The following is a 20,455-nucleotide window of genomic DNA, read 5'->3' on the forward strand; positions in this document are numbered from 1 at the left end:
AGATGGCACTTTACATCTAGGCATGGCACACCTGTCTCCACTCTCCACTTCCCTGGGAAGCAGGTCACAGTCACAGGAGGTGGCCAGCACTTACAGAGCCCAAGAGTGTGCAGCCTGCCAGGCACCAAGAAGCAGTGGCCCAAGAGGGGAATGGGCCTTACCTCAGGTCTCATAACATGTCAGCTGTCACAGCTGGGAAGGGACGCTGAGCAGGCTTGGGGGGGTAAAGGGGTGAGGCAGTCTCTTGGAGCAGAGGCCTCAGAAATAGAGCTGATCACAGGCGGCAGGGCTTGTTTTATTGAAAAGGAAGATAGATTTTCTAACAGGAAGAGCTATCCAGGAACAGAAGAAGCTATCTGGTCAATTAGTGTGCTCCCTGTCCCCAGAGGTATTCAGGCAGAAGTTGGACATCCCCCACTCCAACCTCCAGGGCTGCTGAGGGAATCCCGGCATCGGCATGGGGTGGGAAGGCTCCTTGGGCCAAATGAGGCTGCAGGTCTAGCCCCAGGAGCCACAGCTCACTCATTCATTTACCGAACATACATTCACCAAGGCCTGCTCTGTGCCAGGCTGGGGACAGCAGGTACCAGCAGTGGGCAGAACAGAACCAGAGAAACCTCTCAACCTCCTCTACCCCTACCTGGAGCGGAGGTGGTGCAGCTGGAGCTGGGCAGGGGACAGAGAATGGAGGCCCTGGCTGCCCATGCTCCATGTCTTGGGTCTGCGCCCTCCCCGCTAACAGACCAAGCACCCTTATCTTCCTGGGCACATCTGGAGCACAGGGCCAAGGGCTGGGCAGGGTCAGACACAACGCAGCCTCCTCCTGCGCCCCACCCCTCCCAGAGGTCTCTGAGGCTCTGGACTCATTTCCTAATGAAGTCCCTGGAAGGACTCTTCCTAATTAAATTAGGACAGTAAGTTCTGGCCTGGGGCCACTGGGAAGAAGCGGGGACAAAGGAGCCTTTTTGGGGGCTCCCTGGCTCCTCCCATTCCATACGACAGCACAGCAGCCCGGCACAGGAGGGGATTCCTGAAGGACCGACAGGAGACGGGAGCTCAGAGCAGGAGGTCAACATAAACCTAGCAAGTCTTGAACTGAGCATTGACCACTCTTCGTGTTCTCCCTAAATTAACTCACACAGTCCACCAACCACCCTGTGGGGTAGGGATCAATGGCTCCATTTTACAGATGAGACGAGGGCTCACAGAGGTGAAGTAACTTGCCCAGGGTCCCCCAGCTAGGAAGAAGTGAAGTACGGACTCGCCCCCAGGCCGCCTGGCTCAAGGCCCTGCTCTTATCTGTGTCACAGTGGAGCCTCTCAAGGATGACACAACGCACGCACGCAGGAGCCATCAGAGGTAGGAGGGCCTGAGGAGTCTTCACATCCGTGGCTCCCACCTAGTTGCACAGCATGCAGAGGTCTTGGTTAGGCCTGGGCCACGCCAGGGAATCTGAATTTCACAAGCTGCCCACAGGAACTCAAACTCCAGATCCAACCCTAACTCTCTCCCAGTACAGATGGGGAGACTGAGGCCCAGGGAAGGGCAGAGACTTGCCCAGATCACTCAGCAAGTCAGTGACAAGGAGAGGCTCCCTGGTTCCTGGTGTGGTGGCACTGAGAGCCTGGGGGGACTGGCTCTCAACAGGGTTCAGTTGACTGACGGAGCCCTCCACTCCCAGGACAGAATCTGCAAGCGTGGGCAAGGCCAAAGGCCAGGGAGGGGGAGTCCGAGGGTCTGAGAGAGGAGGTGGCAAAGAGAACAGGAACTGTAACCACACAGGCTGGCAGACCCCTGTGCTGTGGTGCGGCCCAGTTCCTGGCTCTGTGGGACCCAGTGAGGTTTCAGGTGCTGTGCAAAGGCCAGGGACTACTTACTGCTCACTGTATAGAAGTCTGAGGTTCAGGTTCAAGGGGCTTGCACCAGGGCCCCCAACCAGGATATGGAAGAACTACAGGGGAAACCCAGGTCTGGCTGACACTGGGTCAGGAGGCATGCTTGTTCCCGCACCCTTGAGAAGCAGGCGGCTGTGGCAGGCAGGGAAGGGGAAGGGGAGAGGAGACCATCACCCATGTAGCTGATATGAAGTCTGTTCTGGCTAGCTCACAGGTATTAAAGAATCAGTCTAGTCACACTCAGCAGGAAAACAGACAGAAACTCCCAAGTGGCTGTAGTATGTTTTCTATGGTTTAGGCCACGTCCCCTGTGGGAGGCGTTGGATGTCACAGCCCCTGCTCTGGAACTCCGGGGCCTCAGGAAGGGGCAGCTCCTTGCGACCCCCACACCGTGGGCTTGGCCATGACAGACTCCAGCTCCTGTGAACAACCTGGCTCTCAGGGGAAAGCAAAAGATACCCAGAGAATTGGGTCTGAGAGGGATGCCCTACTCCTAATGAGCAGAGACCCCAAGAGAGGCAGGGACCTGCCAATGTCACTCGGCAAGGTAGGAGCTGGGGTGGGGCAGAGGTGGGCCTGGCATCTGGGTCAGGGTTTATATCAACCTCAGCCTTCGGGGTGGGGGTAGGTGGGGGCCAGACAGAGGGCTGCAGGCTGGGGCTTAGTGGGGAGAGGCTGCTGTGGCGTGGCAGGGGGCAGGCTGGGAACAGAGACTGCTGGCGTCTATCCAGCTACAAATAATTCTCTGCCACAAACACCCAGTGGGGGACTTTGGCCTTGGCTTGGCTCGGCTGTCTTGGCGGGCGTGGGAGGAAGAACGTCACCCTGACCCTGCAGGCTTCGTATATCCAGAAGGGTCACCTCCCGCCCAGCGCACACCCCCTCCTGGAGCACGCACACCTATGTGTGTTGGTGCACATGGCTGAGAGAGGGCTCTGTGGCTGATAGGGGCAGCAGGTGGCAGTTCGGAGTCCAGGAAGTAAAGGAGGGAGGGACAAGCGCTGGCCTGAATGTCCCTGGATTCGGGCCACCAGGAAAGCCCACCCTTGGCCTCCAGCTATTCACTCGAGCAGCTTAACCTGGCCCTGACGGGGCCTTCCTGCCTCTCATCAGCTGCCAACTCTCTGATGTTAACCTGGCCTTGTTGGTGAACTCAGGCCCTCTCTGGATAACTAACCATGCCAGGCTCGTTAGTTAACCAGTTCTCCTGGGCCCCTCTGCTTGGCCAGCTCCCTCAGACCATGCCGGAAGCAGTCGCCCTGGGGCCCCCAAAGCAGATGGGAGCAGAGTGGCCGGGTTCCTCCAGACCCTCCCAATCCGAGAAGCTGCTACACTTCCAGGCAGCCGAGTTCTCCCAACTGGCCAGTTGACCTACATCTCTCCCGCTACCATTCCAGGAGCTGCCCCTCTTGTGTCCTTGCTGGACGAGGAGGGAAATTGCTGACAGTCCCTCTGCTTGGCCGTTCCCTCAGCAGGGATCACAGGCTAGGGAAGGGGAACAGGGATGCTCAATTTCAGGGCCAGGTTCTGAGCAGGACATCAGCCCGCACACCTCTGAGACGTGGGCTTATTATCCTGTTTCCCAGACCGAGGATCTAAAGCTCAGAATAGAAGACCCACACCAGGGACCCCAGCTAGTCACGGGGCTTGTGGGTCTGTTTTTATCCATTCCGCCACTATACCCAGCACAATCACGGGCACAGGAAAAAGGGCAGAAGGGAAAGTGGCCCGAGGAGCCTGGGCCTCGGGGCTGAGTTCTGGAAGGAGATCCTACGAAGTCCACTACCCTCTGTCTGCCTGCCCAGAATCCACCCACCAAGCCAGCAATGCTCCTACTAACCCTTCCCAGGCAGTAAGGAGCTCAAAGGCCATAGGTCCCCCACCCCCAGGCCAGGACTGGCCCTGAGCCAGCTCCAGGGAGGAGGAGTCTGCTCAGACTGCTGTTTGCAGGGCAGGTGGAGCAAGGAACAATGGGTAAGGGGAAATAAGTTCAGAGAGGGAGAGACACTGGCCCAGGGTTACTCAGCAAGTTACAGGCCGATACAGAACAACAATTACAATGATGTGGGAATGGATTCTACAAATATCTGGAGAAGAATGAAGACTGGTTTTGTTCCCTTTTGTTTTCTTTGGTGGGGGTGGGGAGTCCTTGAGGCCAGAACATGGTTGTCCTTTCTCCTTGCTTTGTTTTGCGTGGCCCAGATCTGGCTACTTTGTCTGACCCACGGGGAGGAGATCAGGGGGCCCTGTGCTCAAGGAGGTCCTGCGGGCCGCCTGCCTGGCCAGGAAGGGCTGTGGGGATTTAGGGGTGTGGCAGTGAGGTGGGAAAGTGTCACCTCAAGAGAGCACCATGGTAAGGACGGAAATGGATGTGCTTGGCAATGTCTTTCCTAAGAATTCATCTTAAGGACGAATGCACAAAGGTATACAGTACAAGGATGTGTATCCCATGGCTGTGGACAACAGGACAAAAAACAGAAGCAACTAAACACACATCTATTAATAGGAGACTGTATAGTTAAGTTATGGAAGATTCCTGCATTGGATGACTGACTAGCCCTGGGAAACAATGATATGACTCTACTGTTATTGACAAAGAAAGTCATGCTTGACGTGGGGAGAAAACAATTAGCATTAACATAGCCTCGTTTTTGTTAAAAGAAAAAAATACGTGTGTTCATGCACACCCGCTCACAAGCAGAGAAAATCCTCCAGGAGGAGATGCTGCTCACGTGACGGTATAGCCGAGGCTGACCATCACCTTCTTCTTTTTGCTTCTCTGTATTGCTTGTGTTTTTCTTGAAATTACAAGTAGAAAATTACTTTTATATAATCAAAGTAATTCCCATTGGAAAAATAAATAAAATCAACTGAGTTGGGGGGCGCCTGGGTGGCTCAGTCAGTTGAGTGTCTGACTTTGGCTCGGATAGTGATCTCACGGTTCGTGAGTTTGAGCCCCACGTTGGGCTGTGTGCTGACAGCTTAGAGCCTGGAGCCTGCCTCAGATTCTGTCTCTCCCTCTCTCTCTGCCCCTCCCCTGTTTGTGCTCGGTCTCTCTCTGTCTCTCAAAAATGAATAAACGTTAAAAAAACAAAGTTTTTTAAAAAAGAAAGAAATAGTCTCCAGAGTGTCTGGGATAAAGTTCCTTGTGGCACCTCAAGGTCAGTGACCAGGGGAGGATGTTGGCCACATGACCATTCCCACAGACCCAGACTGGTAGTTCCCAGAGAGGCTTTGGGCTGTCTGTTCTGCCATGTTCCAAGGGGCAGGTTACATGTAGAGGGCATGAGTGGTCACAGGAACTGGGAGCCTCACATCCCTGCCTCTCCTGGGGGACTCTCCCAGTCACCACAGGGCATCCTGAGGTGCCTGATGTGTGCTGGGCTCTATACCCCCAAAGCGGCTAGCTTGTGGGCATCTGGGCTGGGCCCTGCCAGGGACACAGAAGTCACACCGGGTGCAGCAGGTGAAGAACTCACAGTCAGGGCCCCTTCCTGAACCACTTGGGCTGAGGGGCTATTCCTGGGGTCTGTGACATTCAGCAGCTTATGAGAGGCGCCAGACAATCATGGCTGGGGATTAAAATTGCCGCTCAGGGGCCCAGCTCATGCTTGAGGGCACCCGGGGGCCAGAGCCACTCAGGAGGGAGCCAGTATACCCACTGGTAGGGGCTGGCAAGCGGGATGCCTGGGGTGCGTGGGAAGGAAGCAAGGCCCCCCGGGCCACCCTCGCTGTTGTGACTGGGATGTGTGAGCGCATATGGCTTCCTTTCACTTGTGATAGTGTCACTGCAGCTGGACAGGCGTGGCCCAGTCCTGCCACTGACCAGCCGGGCTGCCCGGAGCAAGTGACCTCATCTCCTGCAGCCTCAGCTCTTTCCTTTGTGAAGTGCAGTGATGATCCTTTACGGTACTGGCTGTGGGAGGTCTTGCATGAGAAAGTCCTCAGCAGCAAGCACACTCATTAACTCCTATTATAATTAACATGATTTTAGATGAGCAATTCAGGGGCAGGTAAGGCCCAGGGTGGGAGCCCCTAGCCGCTTCTTGTGCAGAAGCCTGTGCCCAGCCCTCATCCTGAGAACACCTTGTTCCCTGATCCAGCAGGGAAGAGAGAGGGCAGGGGTGGGAGGGGGAGGGGGGAGCATGGCTGTCTTGATTCAAGTCCAGCCCAGGGAGTAAGGTCACCCTGGTTCTGAGAATGGGTCCCTGATGACATCTAGGGCCGATTTCTGGACACCAGGGCTTTGGTTTCAGTTTCTGAAGCCTAGGGCTGGAAAAGCACCCAAGTCTGCAGGGTGGGCACTAAGAAGCCCACATGCACATGCAAGGAGGCAGGCCAGGCCCTGTGTGACTGCCAATAAGCCACCGGCACTCTCTGGGCTTCAAGTGACCCAGCTCCCTTCCTGGTCCTCAAGGGCCCCCCATCTGACCAGTATCAGCTTTTCACCCTCAAAAGTAGGTGACGTTTCCTCGATCATGTTCATTCATTCACATGCCATCCTCCAAACACTTCCCCTGTGCCAGACCCTGTGCGTCACCTCAAATTGCTCAGACACTCCCTAGTAACCTGGACTTCCTATGAGGGGCTATGACAAGGGTGCACAAAGCCATGAGCATCCAGACACAGAAGAGGTTAAAAAGCTGGGGAAGGCTTCACGGAGGTGGCCATGAGCTAGGTGTTGAGGGATGGATGGTCATCAGGGAAGTACGTGCAAAGACCTAGGATCAGGGACTTGCGTGGGAGGTTCAGAGAAATGAAGACCACACTCTGATGTCTCGATGGATGGTCCTGATGACTTGGGCTCTTGAACTTTCCTGGAGGAAACATCTTCCCACTCATAGAGCAATGCACCTGTATCAGTGGCAATTTGCCAGGTCCTCAGTTTCCCTATCCGTACAGGTGGAACAGTAATCTCCACCTCACAGGCAATGGCCAAGAGAGGCCTTGGAAACTGTGGAGGGTCACACCTGTGGGAGGCTGCACAAGGAGCACCGTATGTTGATGCTCCATGGGCGTCTCCAGAGAAGAGTCCCTGCCAGGCTAGAAACCTGCAGCCTGGGACATCGCTGCTACTAACCCACTTCCTCTACATCCTCTGAGCCCCAGGCTCTCTCACCCCCACAAGAGCAGAAGAGTCCTGGGGAGAGGAAGAGTCTGAGGAAGCGTCCAGGCTCCAGGGCAGACAGACTCGAATCAAATCCTGGCTCCACCACTTCAGCCTCATGACGTTGCCAAGTCACTTCTCTTTGGGCCTCAGTTTCACCATCTTTAAAATGGGAATAATAAGAAAATAGCCCTCACAGGGTTGTGAGTAGCAAAGCTAACGAATGCAAATTGCCCAACGCGGTGCCAGGCGTGGGTTAAGTGGCCAAAGTCTGTTGTGTGTAATTCCCTCTAGGGAACTCCTTCTTTCAGAATCCCTAGTGCCCAGCATGAGGGTAGAGGAGGATGTGAGACTGAGGGAAGAACAAGGACATGTTGTAGGAGCTCAGGAACAGGAGAGCTGGAGGACAAGGGGTCAGGGAAGGCAACCTGGCCAGCGGTGGCCTCTCCACCAGGCCTTCAAAGACTCAGTGATCTGGATATGCAAGATCTCGGAAGTGGGGGGGGGGGGGGGCAGGTGTTACCAGCGCTGCTTAGAAGTGGGGCCCCAGGTCTGGCTTCCTGGGGGCAGAGCTGGCCCAGGGCTCTGACTACTAACCCTGGAGCCAGGAGAGCTGGATTCCATTTGGTTATATGGCTTGAGGGGGTACAATCCGGTCCTATACTCTCCTGCTCCCTATCCTCTCCCCAGGGGGCATCTCTCTGGCTTCACCTGCTGCTGGTATTTCCCCAGGGAGGGAAAAACTGTCAAGCCAGCTGCCCAATGACAACTAGGGAGGGTGGAGCCAACCAACCCTAAGGCCTACTGCCCCTGGGGGGTGGAGGGCAGGAGGGGGCTGCAGTCTTGAGAAAGCGGAGGGGCTCACAAAGCACAACTCTGTCCAGGGAGGGCCTGTGGAAAGACCCTGAGGGAGAGTCTACAGCAAACGCTCCCAAGGCTCACAGGGGCTGGCCCTGGGGGCACAAGCCTGGATCTAGAAGACAGGGAAGCTTGGGGCCTGCTGGGCGGAGCTATGGGGGCTGTAGGGTTTCCTTCCTTTAGCAGGCACAGCCAGGAGGAAAGGAATACAGGCCAGACAGGACGGAAACCAGCTTCGGGACCAACACAGGGCCTGAGGGCAGCCATCCTCTGCCTCTCCCAGGGCCCCAGGCCACTCACCCACTGAGACCAATCAGGCCTGTTTGGCTCATTTCTTCCCTCAACCCCTCCTTGGGTACCTTTCTGCCACATCCAGGTCCATTTAAATGGCCTTGGCACCACATCCACCATTACCGGGAAGCCCACTGGCTGAGGCAATCCCCAGTGCAGGAACCTTCCGACATCTTGCTAAGCAAATGGAGGCGGGGGAAGCAGGGGGCTCTTGGGTGACCTGCAGAGACCCCAGCAGTCAGGTTCCTAGAGACTCAGCGAAGCTCCTCCCTCCGAGAACCATCACACCTAATACCATTCATTGAACACCTGCTGCTCATCAGGCACACTGCCTCATTGGCACACAATCCTCAGAATATCTTTGGGAAGGAGAGACTATCGTCACCCCCAAGGCCTATCAAACAAAGGTCCCAGCTGGGATAGAAAACTATGTGTGTCTGATTTAGGGCCCCACTGAGTTACGATTTCAACACGGCTCCCTAAGTCCCTTCTCACTCTCTTCACTCCTGTATCTTGGCCTTGGGAATAGAGGGTAGCAGGGAGGGCTTCCTGGAGGAGGGGACACCCGCACTGAATCTTCTAAGATGGCAATAAGAAGGTAGCCAGGTGAGGGAGCAGAAAGAGCGACCCAGGCAGAGGAAATGACAAGCACAAAGGCCTGGAGGTGAGAAGCAGCAGGAAGGCCAGAGTGAGAGAGAAGCTACAGCTCAGTGTTGCGGGCTCAAAGGAAGAGGCTGGAGGGGAATGGCAACAGGAGCCAGTCACAGAGAGCCAAATGCAGAGAGGTCTAAGCTGACTTTATCCTGTGGGTATGTGGGAGCCTCAGGAAGGCTGTGAATGGTGGCGTTGCCTGGTCACATGGAGGTCACAGTTCAGAGGGGAGTAATACTGTCTCTCTGATGAGTCCATCCAAAAAGGGGATGAAGCAGGGCCTAGGGTCTGGGGTGTGAGACCGGGGCCAAGGCCAGGCAGCCCTCTGAAGGCCAGATGCTGGCTGCAAGCCCCAGCTGGGAGCTGTGGCCGAGCTTTAATTATTTACAAGGCTGCTTCCCAGCAAGCCTCAGTGCTCCTGCAGCCTGGCCTTGCCCAGCTAATGAACTCTCAGCCATGGGAGACCTCACTGCGGCCATTTTTTATTAAACCTAGGATGGAGGGCTGATGGGGGCTGGGAGTACAAGGGCAAGCTGAAGAAGCATGAACAAGGTGGAAGAATTTGAGCACGAAACCAGTCTACCTGTACACGCAGCCCGGCCCCAAGGAGGAGCACAGAGCTGTGGGCATGAGGGAGGGGGTGGGGGGAGGCTTGATGTCACCTCAAGGGAGGAAATGGAGATCTGGGAGGTCCTGCCTGAGGTCATCAGCTGGTGCTTGGGGCAGCACAGGTGCCATAGTTGGCCGCCTGCATTCACACCTCAGCAATTTCACTTAAACATCAAATGCCCATGGGCCAGTTACTTAACTGCTCTGTTCCTTTGTAAAATGGGGCTAATGCAGGTACTTCAGAGACTTGCCCCATTTTACAGAACCGAGGATAATGAGGTGACGCGTGTGGAATCTCGGCACAACGCCTGGGCCAATGCAAGGGCGCGGTAAGTGTTCACTGTTGCTGCTGTTACTCCGGGAGCAAAGGGCTGGCCAGAGACCAGAACCCCTGTCTCTGTCCCCAGACACTAAAGAGCAACAGGAAACTGAGGCCAAGGAGCCAACTGGCCTACGTGACCCAGGTCCACAGTCAGGGATCCCACCTCACTTTGCCTGCCTGGGCCGCCTCTGGGCTTCCTTGAGCATAGTCCTCAGGCTTCCAGCCTTTTCCTCCGCTTTGAAGCTCTTCTGAGCTAGGAGCTGAAGCCCCATGAGCGCTTCACTTCCCCATCCTCCCGGTTCTACCAGTGTCTCCGGTAAGTGCCAAGTCCCACCCACTGTGGATGAAGATCAGGACTTAGAAGGCCTTGGTCTGAGTTCTTGCTCTAACCCTGAGGAGCTGTGTGACTTTCCGGGGCGGGGCAGTCGTTTCACCTCTCTGAACTCTTGTTTCCTCCTCCACAACATGGGGACCGCACCACCTATTTTTAAATGGTAAGCCTTGAGCGAATGATATTAGTTACCATCTTTCAAGGCCTGGCTTAGCTGTCTCCTCCTCCAGGAAGTCTTCCTTGGCCTCCTCAATGTAAAAGCTTCCTCCCTCCAGCCTCCATAGGGTATTGGTAGTCGCGGGCTGCATCCTGGCCCCGTTGGGAGCTTGCACTCATTCTGCCTCACACAGACTTAACTGACAGAGGGCAACACCCATTTTGCAGGCCCAGAGAGGTCCAGAGGTAGAGTGGCTCAGGCTCTCTCACGGGATAGAAGGGTCGGAGTGACAAAGAGGGGGTCAGGTATAAGGCAGAGTAGACTGCTCAGGGAGGAGCCAACAGACTTGAGGGGAGGGTACTTCAAGGAAATGCAGGTTGGGCAGGCGGCCCACAGTGGGGGAAACTCCCCACATGAGGAAGCAAGGAATGACGAAAGACCATTTTTGAACACGTAGCCCGACATAGTCACCCAAAGCCCCCGTCCCCACTCTTCAAGATTTCTCTTTATGGCTCCTGGAGTCCCTTTCTAAGGAGGTGTAGACTCATCCATTCCCTTCCGCCAACCAACCCCATCTGAAGACTTTCCACGCGTATAACCTATGATGCACCACTTGGCATATGAGGAAACACGCTCAGAAAAACTAAGCCAGGAAGGACTGATACTTGATACTAACAACAGAGCCCCCACCCTTCCTACTCCAAGCCCTCAACCTCATTTGCTTTTATGTTCACTAACTCTTCACCTGCGACTCCACTCCATCTACCTCAGAAGAAAAGCAGGAGCCCAGATTGGCTGTGAGAGCTCTCCTGGTCCCATCTAGGGCCACCCGTTACTTCGCTCCTCCATCTTCCCCAGAGTTTCACAACAGGCCCAACATTCAGAGCATGGCTTTCCAGCTCCTGGGTCACCTTTTTGGGTCCTTCTGCACCACACTCCCCACTGCAGCAGGCAGTACTCCTAAGCTAGGAGGCACGTGGACATCCTGACCAAGTTCTGTCACTCTCAGCTGTGTGACCTTGGGCAAATCACTCAACTTCTCTGAGACAGCATCCCTATCTCTACAAACGGGGATGACAGGAAAAACCCGCACAAGACTATTGTTGTACAGAGCCAGGGAGATAAGGTAAAACCAACCCAGACTCGCAGTTTCCCTTTGCTTGCCTCATCCTTGGCACTCCCGCTCTAAGGGGAACCACAGAACAACTCCCAGGGAGGACACTCACTGAAATATTTTACTCCAGCACTACCATTTTCATTGTTTCAATAGCCCTGGGAAATAAATGGTGAGGGTTATGACTGGGCTAAGAATTAAATTCAAGCTCTTACTTAGCAGCTCAATAGCTCAACTTAATCTCTCAGTGCCTCAGTTTCTTTAGTCTGTAAAACAGGGCTGTTCAGAAGATTAAAGGAGCTTATGCAAGATAAGCGCTCACCACGGTGCGGGCACACAGCTAATGAATGGTCAGCACATGTTAGTCTCGTTACTTCCAATTACACGAAGAGAACTGGTGTTCAAATACAGGGCAAGAACGATTAGTCCGAGTGGTCAGGTGAAGAGATGGAGACAGAACAGGAAGGGCCAAAACACAGAACCAACTCTGGGCTGGGTCTGAGAATGAATCCAGAGGCTGACTGGCAAACCCACGGTAAAACAAACAAACAAACAAACAAACACACACAAAAGCCTCAAGGACTCAACACACAGTGTCCGTCCAGGTGTCCCTCTACCCATCCTGCCACTGTGTGGTGCTGTGGATCTGTCCACCTGTTGCCCTCCTGCAGAGCCTATGGGCCTCCCTGGCCTGCAGGAGTGGGCCTGTTGTCCAAAGTGCCCCAGTGCTGGCACAGAGCAGGCATTCAGTAACGATGAATAATGACCACCTGCGTCTGTTTCTAAAGAGCTCTGTTTTTCTGTTCCTGGAAATACACTCCTTCACGGTAACTGCCGGCGAACTCACTTCTGTCCCACAAACACCCCAGGAAAGAACTTGCAAAGCTGTAGCGCCCAAGTGTACAAACACCACACTCAGCAAAGAAGGCCCGCCACGTGCACACGGCCACCACGGAGGGTTCACGCGCAGCCTCGCAATCCTCGGGCCCTCTCCAGGAAGCAAACCGTTCCTCCCGGCCCCCTCCTTCCTAGTCTGCCCCATGACTCATGCCCGAGCCGGGCTGGCAGTAGAGCCTAGGGTGGCACAAAAAACTCTCCACCGTGACTAGGCAGAAAAGAAGCGGGAGCCAGCGCCAGGGCCTTGCCAGCTCTAGCAACCCAAGAGATGCACGCGGAGGTGTGGCCGGGGCGGGGCCGGGTCCGGGCCCCTGCACCCTGGGTGCCAGAAAACTGCACACCCTCCGGCTCCACGATTGGCCGCTCCGGCCACGGGGGCCTATGGGGTGGTCCTCGCCTAGCCAATCAGGGGCCCCGGGGAGCCCATTCATTCACAAAAAACCAGCAAGGAAAGGCGCCTGGCGAAGCCCGGAATTGCCCGGAACTTTGAAACACCGGTGCGTTCCGTGGGGCCGACGCAGGAGTCCAGGAGGACCCGATCGCAGGAAGCTAGACGCGTACAGGGACGGTCCCGTTCCGGCCCAGCAACCCGGGCGTGGCGCGCCATCCTCCTGGGCCACACCGACTGGGGCTCCGCCCCCGACCCCATTAGGACACGCTGGACGCCCAGCTCACGCTGGGTCGCCAAGGGCCACCCAATACTAAGGAAGGCGGCGCCTGGGCAGCTTCCTGGCAGTGAGATCCATGCAGGTGGCCCAGCGGCGGCTGCAGCCACGTGTGCGTTGAGCAAGGAGCCCCCCGCCCCCGCCCCGGTGCCTTCCTCCCCCGCCGGCCACTCACGGCAGTCGTCCTCGTCGCTGTTGTCCGAGCAGTCGTCGTCCTCGTCGCACCTCCACACGGAGGGGATGCAGCGCTCATTCCGGCACCGGAATTGGTCTTCTTCGCACTCTTTGACCCGCCCTGCGCGGGGGAGATGGGGTCGTGAGCAGGGTGGCGGATAGCGCAGTCCTGGCTGGGGGGAGGGGTCTACTGGGGTGCAGGAGAGGGGGCGATGATGGAGCCAACGACCTCGGGAGGCCTCGGGCCCCCTCGATCCGGAAGGAGGGGAATGGTAACGGGATGGCGGGCTACTCCGTGGCACGACGAGGCCAAGCACACTGTCCGTGTCACACGATTTGACTATACCCCCCATTTAGAACACTCACTCGCACTCACGGCCCATAGCCAGAGATCTACGCAGACATGGCCCACAGGGAGCCCCCGAACACGCCGCGACGCAAGCACTAGGCGCTGCGGGCACATCCCCCTCGCACGCAGCCCCTCTTTCTCCGCGGCGCGCAGGGGTCGCCGGAAACGCATTGTCAAGCGGTGAAGTCTCCCGGCTCAGCTCTCACCGCCGCCGCGAGGCGTGCGTGTCAAATAAACCCCACTGGCGAGATTCACGCAGCCCACCCAAAATCATCAATGACCACCCCTAACCTGTAAAGTTCCCGGCCCGCCTGGCCCCCACGGGGCCCATCCCCCAGGAGCAGGTGCCAGAGGGCAGAGCCAACAACACCGGGAGCCGCGGGGGAGGGGGTCGAGGGCAAATTGAAGGATAACTGGGTCCCGAAAAGCCTAACCCACCCAGGCCCGGGCTCGGGGCCCCCGCGCAACCCGCATCCCGGTCCCCGGGCCGCGCTTTGTTGGCGGCTCTGGCGGCTCAGAGCCCGGCCAGGGACCAGCCTCACGCACCTTCGCCGCCGCGCTGTGGATCTGCCGCCGCCGCGAGATGCTGGAGCTGCAGCAGCAGCAACAGCAGCAGCGCCAGCGGCCGGAGCGCGCCCCGCTCGGGGCGGCCCATGGCGGGCCCCGGGCTCCGGCCGCCGCGCCCCGCGCACCCCGTGCGGCTGCCGCCGCCGCGCCTCAGCCCGCCGAGTCCTTGCCGCGGCGCCGGGGCTGCCGCTGCCCCCGCCGCCGCCGCCGCCGCTGCCGCCCGCCCCGGCTCCTCGGCTGCATTTCAAGCAGGTTCCGTGACGCTCGGCGGCGGGGCGGGCTCAGGCTAGGCGCGCGGCCCCGGCCCTGGGCGGCCGCCGCCGGCGCGCGCGCCCCCTCCCGCGACCGCCTCCGCCCCACGCTCCTCCCGCCGCCGCCGCCGCCTCTCCCTCCTCCCTCCTGTCCTTGGTCCACTCCTCCCTCGGCTGGCTCGCGGTGACCCTGCTGAGGGCCCGCTGGCGAGTGGGAGCCGCAGACGCTGGAATGAGCCGGGCGAGGCCCCTGCCCCAGAGGTAGCAGAGGGAAAGCAGCACTGGCTGCCTGGAGGAGGTGACAGGCTGATAGATAGGAGGCTGAAGGGTGAGTAAGAAAGAGTGAACCTGGGCTGGATGGGAGATGATGTTCCCTGGTGCACAGGCCTGTGCAGTGTGCACATGGGACAGAGGTGCTGGTGGTGGGTCAGGGTCTCCATACGAAGGCGTGTGAGATCAGGAGAAGCTGGGGGAGCTGGACTGGACCTAAGCAGGCCTCATCCGCTCCCACCCAGATATGATGCATGTGTGGAACTGGTTAATGTGCCCATGTGCCTCTGTGCATATTACATGCTCATGTGACCGTGGCTGAGGATGTGAGGCAGGTGGCTTCAGTCTGGAACACGGACTTTATGCATTCATCCTTTTCAGCATTCTCCATGGCGCCAGGCAAAGGGGCAATCGGGGGGACCTGCAGGGACAACACCAAATTCTTTGCTATGATGGACAAGGGAGGGGACTGTGGCGCTCCACAAAAGGAATGTGTTATCCCTGCCTATAGGGGACACACACCCAGGGCCTCTGTCCACCCTCTGTATGAAGGAGAAGTCCCCGTCTCTGGAGGGTCCTAGTCCCATCTCACTCATGCCAGGGTGCAGAGAACAGACTGGGAACTAGATTTTAGCTGCCTGCTGGTAAGTGAGGTCGAGCCCACACAACCTTCTTTGGAAAATAAGGTTTGAGGGCATTGGCCACTAAAAGAGACAGACTGGCAGATGTCTAGGCCCAGTAGAAATCCCCCCCTTCCATCTCCCCCTGCCCCTTCTCCTCCATGACAGAGGGGCAGAAGAGGGAGCTTCAGGAGCTGTTAGTCCCAGGCCTGGAAGCCACTGTCTCATCAGCAGCCCTATTACTGAGCCATATTCCTTCCCACAGGGGGCAGCCCCTTGGCGATGGCTGTGGCCACCTCACAGAAGAGGGGCACAGACTCCAGAGAGCCCAGCAAGTGCTCTTGCCATTACCCCTTTTATCCTTTGTTCATTCAGTCATTTAACAACTGTATCCCAGCCCTGCTCTGTGCCAACGCTTTCCTGGGCCTAGGGGCGACAAGGTGAATCAGACATGGTACCAGTCCTGGTGAAGTCCCTGACTGGTGGGGAGACAGGCCATCAACACACAATGAAATGCATGCACACTTTCCACAAAAACGTATGGAGCACCTACTCTGTGCCCGGCATTATCTGAGGCCCAGGGATACAGTGTAGAAATACAGGAGGTCTCTCTTTGTTCTCCTGCAGCTTACAACTTCCTTGGGAGGGGAAAACACAAAGGCAAGAAAACAAAAAAGATCATTTCAGATCATCCTAACTACTATGAAAAAAAATAAAACACGGTGATGTGAGAGTGATGGGAAATAACAGGTAAACAGAGAAGGCATCTCTGAGGAGGTGACATTTCCCTGAATGGCAAGAAGGATGCTCTAGATTGAATGTGTGTGTCCTTCCAAAATTCATATGTTGAAACTTAGTGTCCAGTGCAAGGGTATTTGGAGGTGGGTCTTTTGGGAGACAATTAGAACGTGAATAGAATTAGTGCCCTTATAAAAGAAGCCTCAGAGGGATCTCTGGGCCCTTCTGCCATGTGAGGAGACTGAGAAGACAGTCATCTGTGAACTAGGGAGTGGGCTCTCATCAGATACCAAATCCACTGGTGTCTTGATCTTTCGGTGCCTTGATCTTGGACATTCAGCCTCCAGGCCTGTGAGACTTGAATTTCTGTTGTTTATAAGCCACCCAGTCTATGGTATTTTGTTATGGCAGCCCAAATGGACTAAATGCCCAACAACATGAAGACCAGGTGGAAGGGCATTCCTGGCAAAAGGAACAGCATGACAGGGCTGGAACCTGCTGGTGAGGAGAAGGTGGGTGCATCAGGTGAGGTCAGAGGGAGTCAGGAAGGCTCTGATCACATGAGGGCTTTGTAGGTCACAGCAAGGAGTCTGGGTTTTATTCCAAGCCCGGTGATGCCTGCTGTGACAACAGGATGCCTGGGACTATGGAGCCCAGGATGGAGTCCCTCGTGTAGCCCAGAATGACCTCTCCAAGTCAGCGGCTCCTCCTCCACTCTGTGATCTTAAGAAAGTCAGTCCCCATCATTAAGCCTCAGTTTCTCATCTGAGAAATGGGGGAGATGGGGAATTTCCAAGGTAGATTCTAGTTTTAAGATTATTGTGTGGATTGCAGTTCAGAGGCAGCAAGGTTAGAGAGGTTAAGAGCATGGGCTCTGGGTTAGACTGCCTGGGTTTAAATCTGTTCATTCCCTTCCTAGCTATGTGACCGTGGGCAACTCACTTAACCTCTGTAGCTCAGTGTCTTCCTCTAAAATGGGAATGATGACAGAACTCATCTCACAGGGTTGTGAGGATTATATTAGATGAGATTATGTATGCACAGGATGAAGTATACAGTTGGCGCATATTAACCATTATTTATGTTACTCTAATTCAAACACAACTCCCTTTTCAAAAACCCCCAGTGACTTCCCAACACTCAAAGAATAAAGATTGAGCCCAGGCATTCACTGACTTCCCCTCCCAAGGGAGATCTTTGTTCATATGGTCTCCCCCAGATCCAGTGGCCAAGATGGGCAGCTCCTTCTTTCTCAACAGCCCACATCAGAGGCTTTCTAGGCTCCCCTCAGTCCACAGCCAACTTGGGCCACTTCCCTCTCTCCCTAGTCAGCCTGTGACCTCCCTGAGGACAGGAAACAACTCTCCTGAACTTCTGGGTCTCTGGCATGGGGCACATTTGACCAATATTTGTTTCTGCCTTGCTGAAGTTTTCTGTACCCCCAGGAGGACTATGTCATACTCATCCTTATTTTCAGAGGATAAGTACAAGGCCTGCCGCATAACTAGCGTTTGATAAATGATGCTTAAATACTCGAGAAGGTTAACAGGTAAACCATATCAAGTAATGATAACATCTAAATCTTACAGTACACTTGCTGGGGGCAAGCACCATCGAAGTGCTTTAAATGCTTTAACTCATTTAGTCCTTATAATATCCCCCCTGAGGCAGGTTGTGTGTTTATCCCACTTTGCAGATGAGCACATTAAGGAATGGGGAGGTCACACAGCTAGTAGATGACAGAGCCAACATTTGAACCCAGGTGGCAGGACTGGGAAGTTTTCAGGGCACATAAGTTGGCTAATTCCGGGGGCGGGGGGGCAGTTGGAGAAAGCCCAGCCCCTGACAGACACCAGACACCAAATGGACACTGGGGTACAGGTTTTGCTGCCTGGGTGATTTGTCCCCACCTGTCCTCTCTCTCCATCCTGGGATGACTCAAGCAAGCATACAGACTGTGTCTGCTTTTGGGTGTCCGAAGAAAACCCTCAAACCCAACCCCAAGCGCAGTGAATTTGCCACGAGAAAGAAACAAATGTCATTCCATCTGCTGTCAGCACGTCACTCTGCCCTGCCCAAGCCTCCATGTTCTGCCTCCAGAACTGCTGGGGCCCAGCAGCTCACCCGATGCACGCTCCACTCCCTCACCTTGGCCCCACAAGAACTGGAGCTTCAGGCTTTTGCCAGTCTGTACCCTCTGCCTAGAACACTCTTGCACTGTCTGACTTCTATTCCATCCTTTGAGCCTGAGCTCAAATGCCTCCTCCTCTGGGAAGCCTTCCAGCCTCATCCAGAAAGGTCACAGCCAGAGCCTAAAGGCTTTCTGCATATATCTCCCCAGACTTCCTTGACTGGACTTGTGCTAGGTGAGGCACAGATGAGCAAGACTAAGTCCCTGTCTTTGAGGATCTCTGGTCTGGGGGCAGACAGTGACAGTGCAGGGTAATAACCCCTGGTGGTGCTGCTCAGGGGGGTCAGATTCCCATGCCCAGGTACCCAAGGCTATGTCACCCACCCAGCCAGGGTAACAAACCAACGACCTGAGATAATCACAGCTGAGCTGTAAGGGCAGCAGAGCTCTCCCACTGTCCATGGCCTTCAGTTTACAGAAGTCTAGCTCAAGTCTTTCCCGCTGTACTGTGAGCCAATTGCTAATTTCTCTTTGCCACTTTTCTCTGTATTTTTTCCTTTTACTCTCTCTGGCTAGACAGAATATCTTCATTCCTGTAAAAAAGGTATTCTCATTCATTACGTGTACTTATATAGGTCCAAACTGCTAGGGTTTAAATCACTTGCTAACTGTGTGACCCAGGGCAAGTTATTTGAGCTCTCTGTGCCTCAGTGTCCTTATCTATAAAATGGGGATGACAATGTTACCTAATAGTATTAGTTATCTATGACTGCATAACAAAATACACCAAAACTTAGCAACTTAAAGCAACAATAAATATTTATTATTTCTCACAGTGTCTATGGGCTGGGAATTTGGAAGCAGCTTAGTTGGGTCACAATGTTAGTGGTGCTGTGGCCTTCTGAAGGTTTAACTGGGGCTGGAGGGTCTGAGTTATCTCACTCACATGGCTGGCAAGTTCTTGTTGGCTTTGACAGTATGACTCAGTTTTTCACCACATGGATTTCTCCACAGGACTGCTTGAGTGCTCTTACAACATGGTGGCCAGCTTCTCCCACAGTTACCCATTCAAGAGAGACAGAGAAAGCAAGGAGAAAGTCGTAATGTCTTTTTATGATCTAACTGTGGAAGTTGTACTGCATCATTTCTGCAATATCCTACTGGTTACCCAGGTCAGCTCTCGTCCATGTGGGAAGGGACCATACAGGAGCATACCAGCCAGAAGACATAAATCACCGTGAGCCTCTTGGAGACTGGTTGCCACACTCATAGAATTGCCATCTCATAGAATTCGTGAGGATGAATGAAGTTAGTATACATAAAGTGCTCAGAAGAGTTTTCGATACATAGCACACCCTGTATAAGTGTTGGTATTGTTGTTGTTTCTGTGAGTTAAGAGTACAGAGTAAGCCTCCATAACGATTATCTACAGTTACCATGAACATCATTGCTATTAGCTGCAAGGACCCCTTCATGACACAGATGGAGACACCCAGCAACTGAGAGGATGAAGGCGTTTCACGGTTTCATAGCAGACCACAGGCAGAGCAGGACCAACCCCGCCTTGGTTTCTTGCCTCCTGGCTATGTACTCTCAGAAGAGCTGGAGTTTTTTTAGGAATCTCTATGCCCAGTGTGGGGCTTGAACTCAGAACCTCAAGATGAAGAGTCACATGCTCTTCCAACTGAGCCAGCCAGGTGCCCCCCCATATTTGCTCTTTTATGATTGGCTTGTTTCACTTGGCACAGTGTCTTCAGTGTTCATCCATGTTGTAGTGTACTATAGAACTTCCTTCCTTTATAAAGCTGAGCAATTTTCCATTGTGTGTGTATTTCACATTTTGTTTATGTATTTATCCATTGATAAATAAATAAGCCCATTGCCACTTGGGTTGCTTCCATCTCTTGGCTATTGTGAATAATTCTGCTATGAATATGGGTGTACAAATATCTCTTCAAGATCCTGCTTTCAGTTATTTTGGGTATATACCCAGGAGTGGAGTCGCTAGGTCATATAATGATTCTATTTTTAATTTTCTGAAGCACTTCCATACTGTTTTCCACAGCGACTGCACCATTTTATATTTTCACCAACATGGCACAAGGGCTCCAATTTCTCAACATCCTCACCAACACTTGCTATCTTCTGCTTTTGCTCTTACTTTTTTGACAGTAGTCATTGTAAGGGTATGAGGTAGTATCTCACTGTGGTTTTGATTTGCATTTCCTTGATGATTAGTGATGTTGAGGATCATCTCATGTGCTTCTTAGCTATTTATACATTTTCTTAGGAAAAATGTCCATTCGAGTTCTTGGCCCAATTTTTAAACCAAGTTGTTTGGTCTTGTTGTTGTTGAATTGTAGGAATTCTTCATATATTGTGGATATTAGCCCCTTATTGTATACATGATTTGCAAAGGTTTCCTCCCATCCCATGAGTAGCTTATTCACTCTGTTGA

General features: G+C 54.4%; 1 protein-coding gene across 10 annotated transcripts in view; it reads right to left on the reverse strand.

Annotated features, from left to right (window-relative positions):
* LRP8 (LDL receptor related protein 8) overlaps nt 1-14,211 on the reverse strand; it is a 76,410-nt gene extending 62,199 nt beyond the window's left edge. For 2 of the 10 annotated variants that reach the window (XM_027059139.2, XM_027059138.2), the window contains exons 1-2: nt 13,967-14,210; nt 13,073-13,192 (exon numbers count right to left, since the gene is read on the reverse strand). In XM_027059139.2, the coding sequence (XP_026914940.1) occupies nt 13,073-13,192; nt 13,967-14,075 (229 nt within the window). In that variant the 5' untranslated portion in view covers nt 14,076-14,210. Of the gene's footprint in view, nt 1-13,072; nt 13,193-13,966 lie in introns of all 10 variants that reach the window. The other 8 variants (XM_027059142.2, XM_027059140.2, XM_053214059.1 and 5 more) reach the window with 5 other exon arrangements.
* Between the last annotated feature and the right edge of the window lie 6,244 nt (nt 14,212-20,455).

The sequence above is a fragment of the Acinonyx jubatus genome, chromosome C1 (assembly GCF_027475565.1).
Source record: "Acinonyx jubatus isolate Ajub_Pintada_27869175 chromosome C1, VMU_Ajub_asm_v1.0, whole genome shotgun sequence".
In the NCBI taxonomy this organism is placed as follows: domain Eukaryota; kingdom Metazoa; phylum Chordata; class Mammalia; order Carnivora; family Felidae; genus Acinonyx; species Acinonyx jubatus.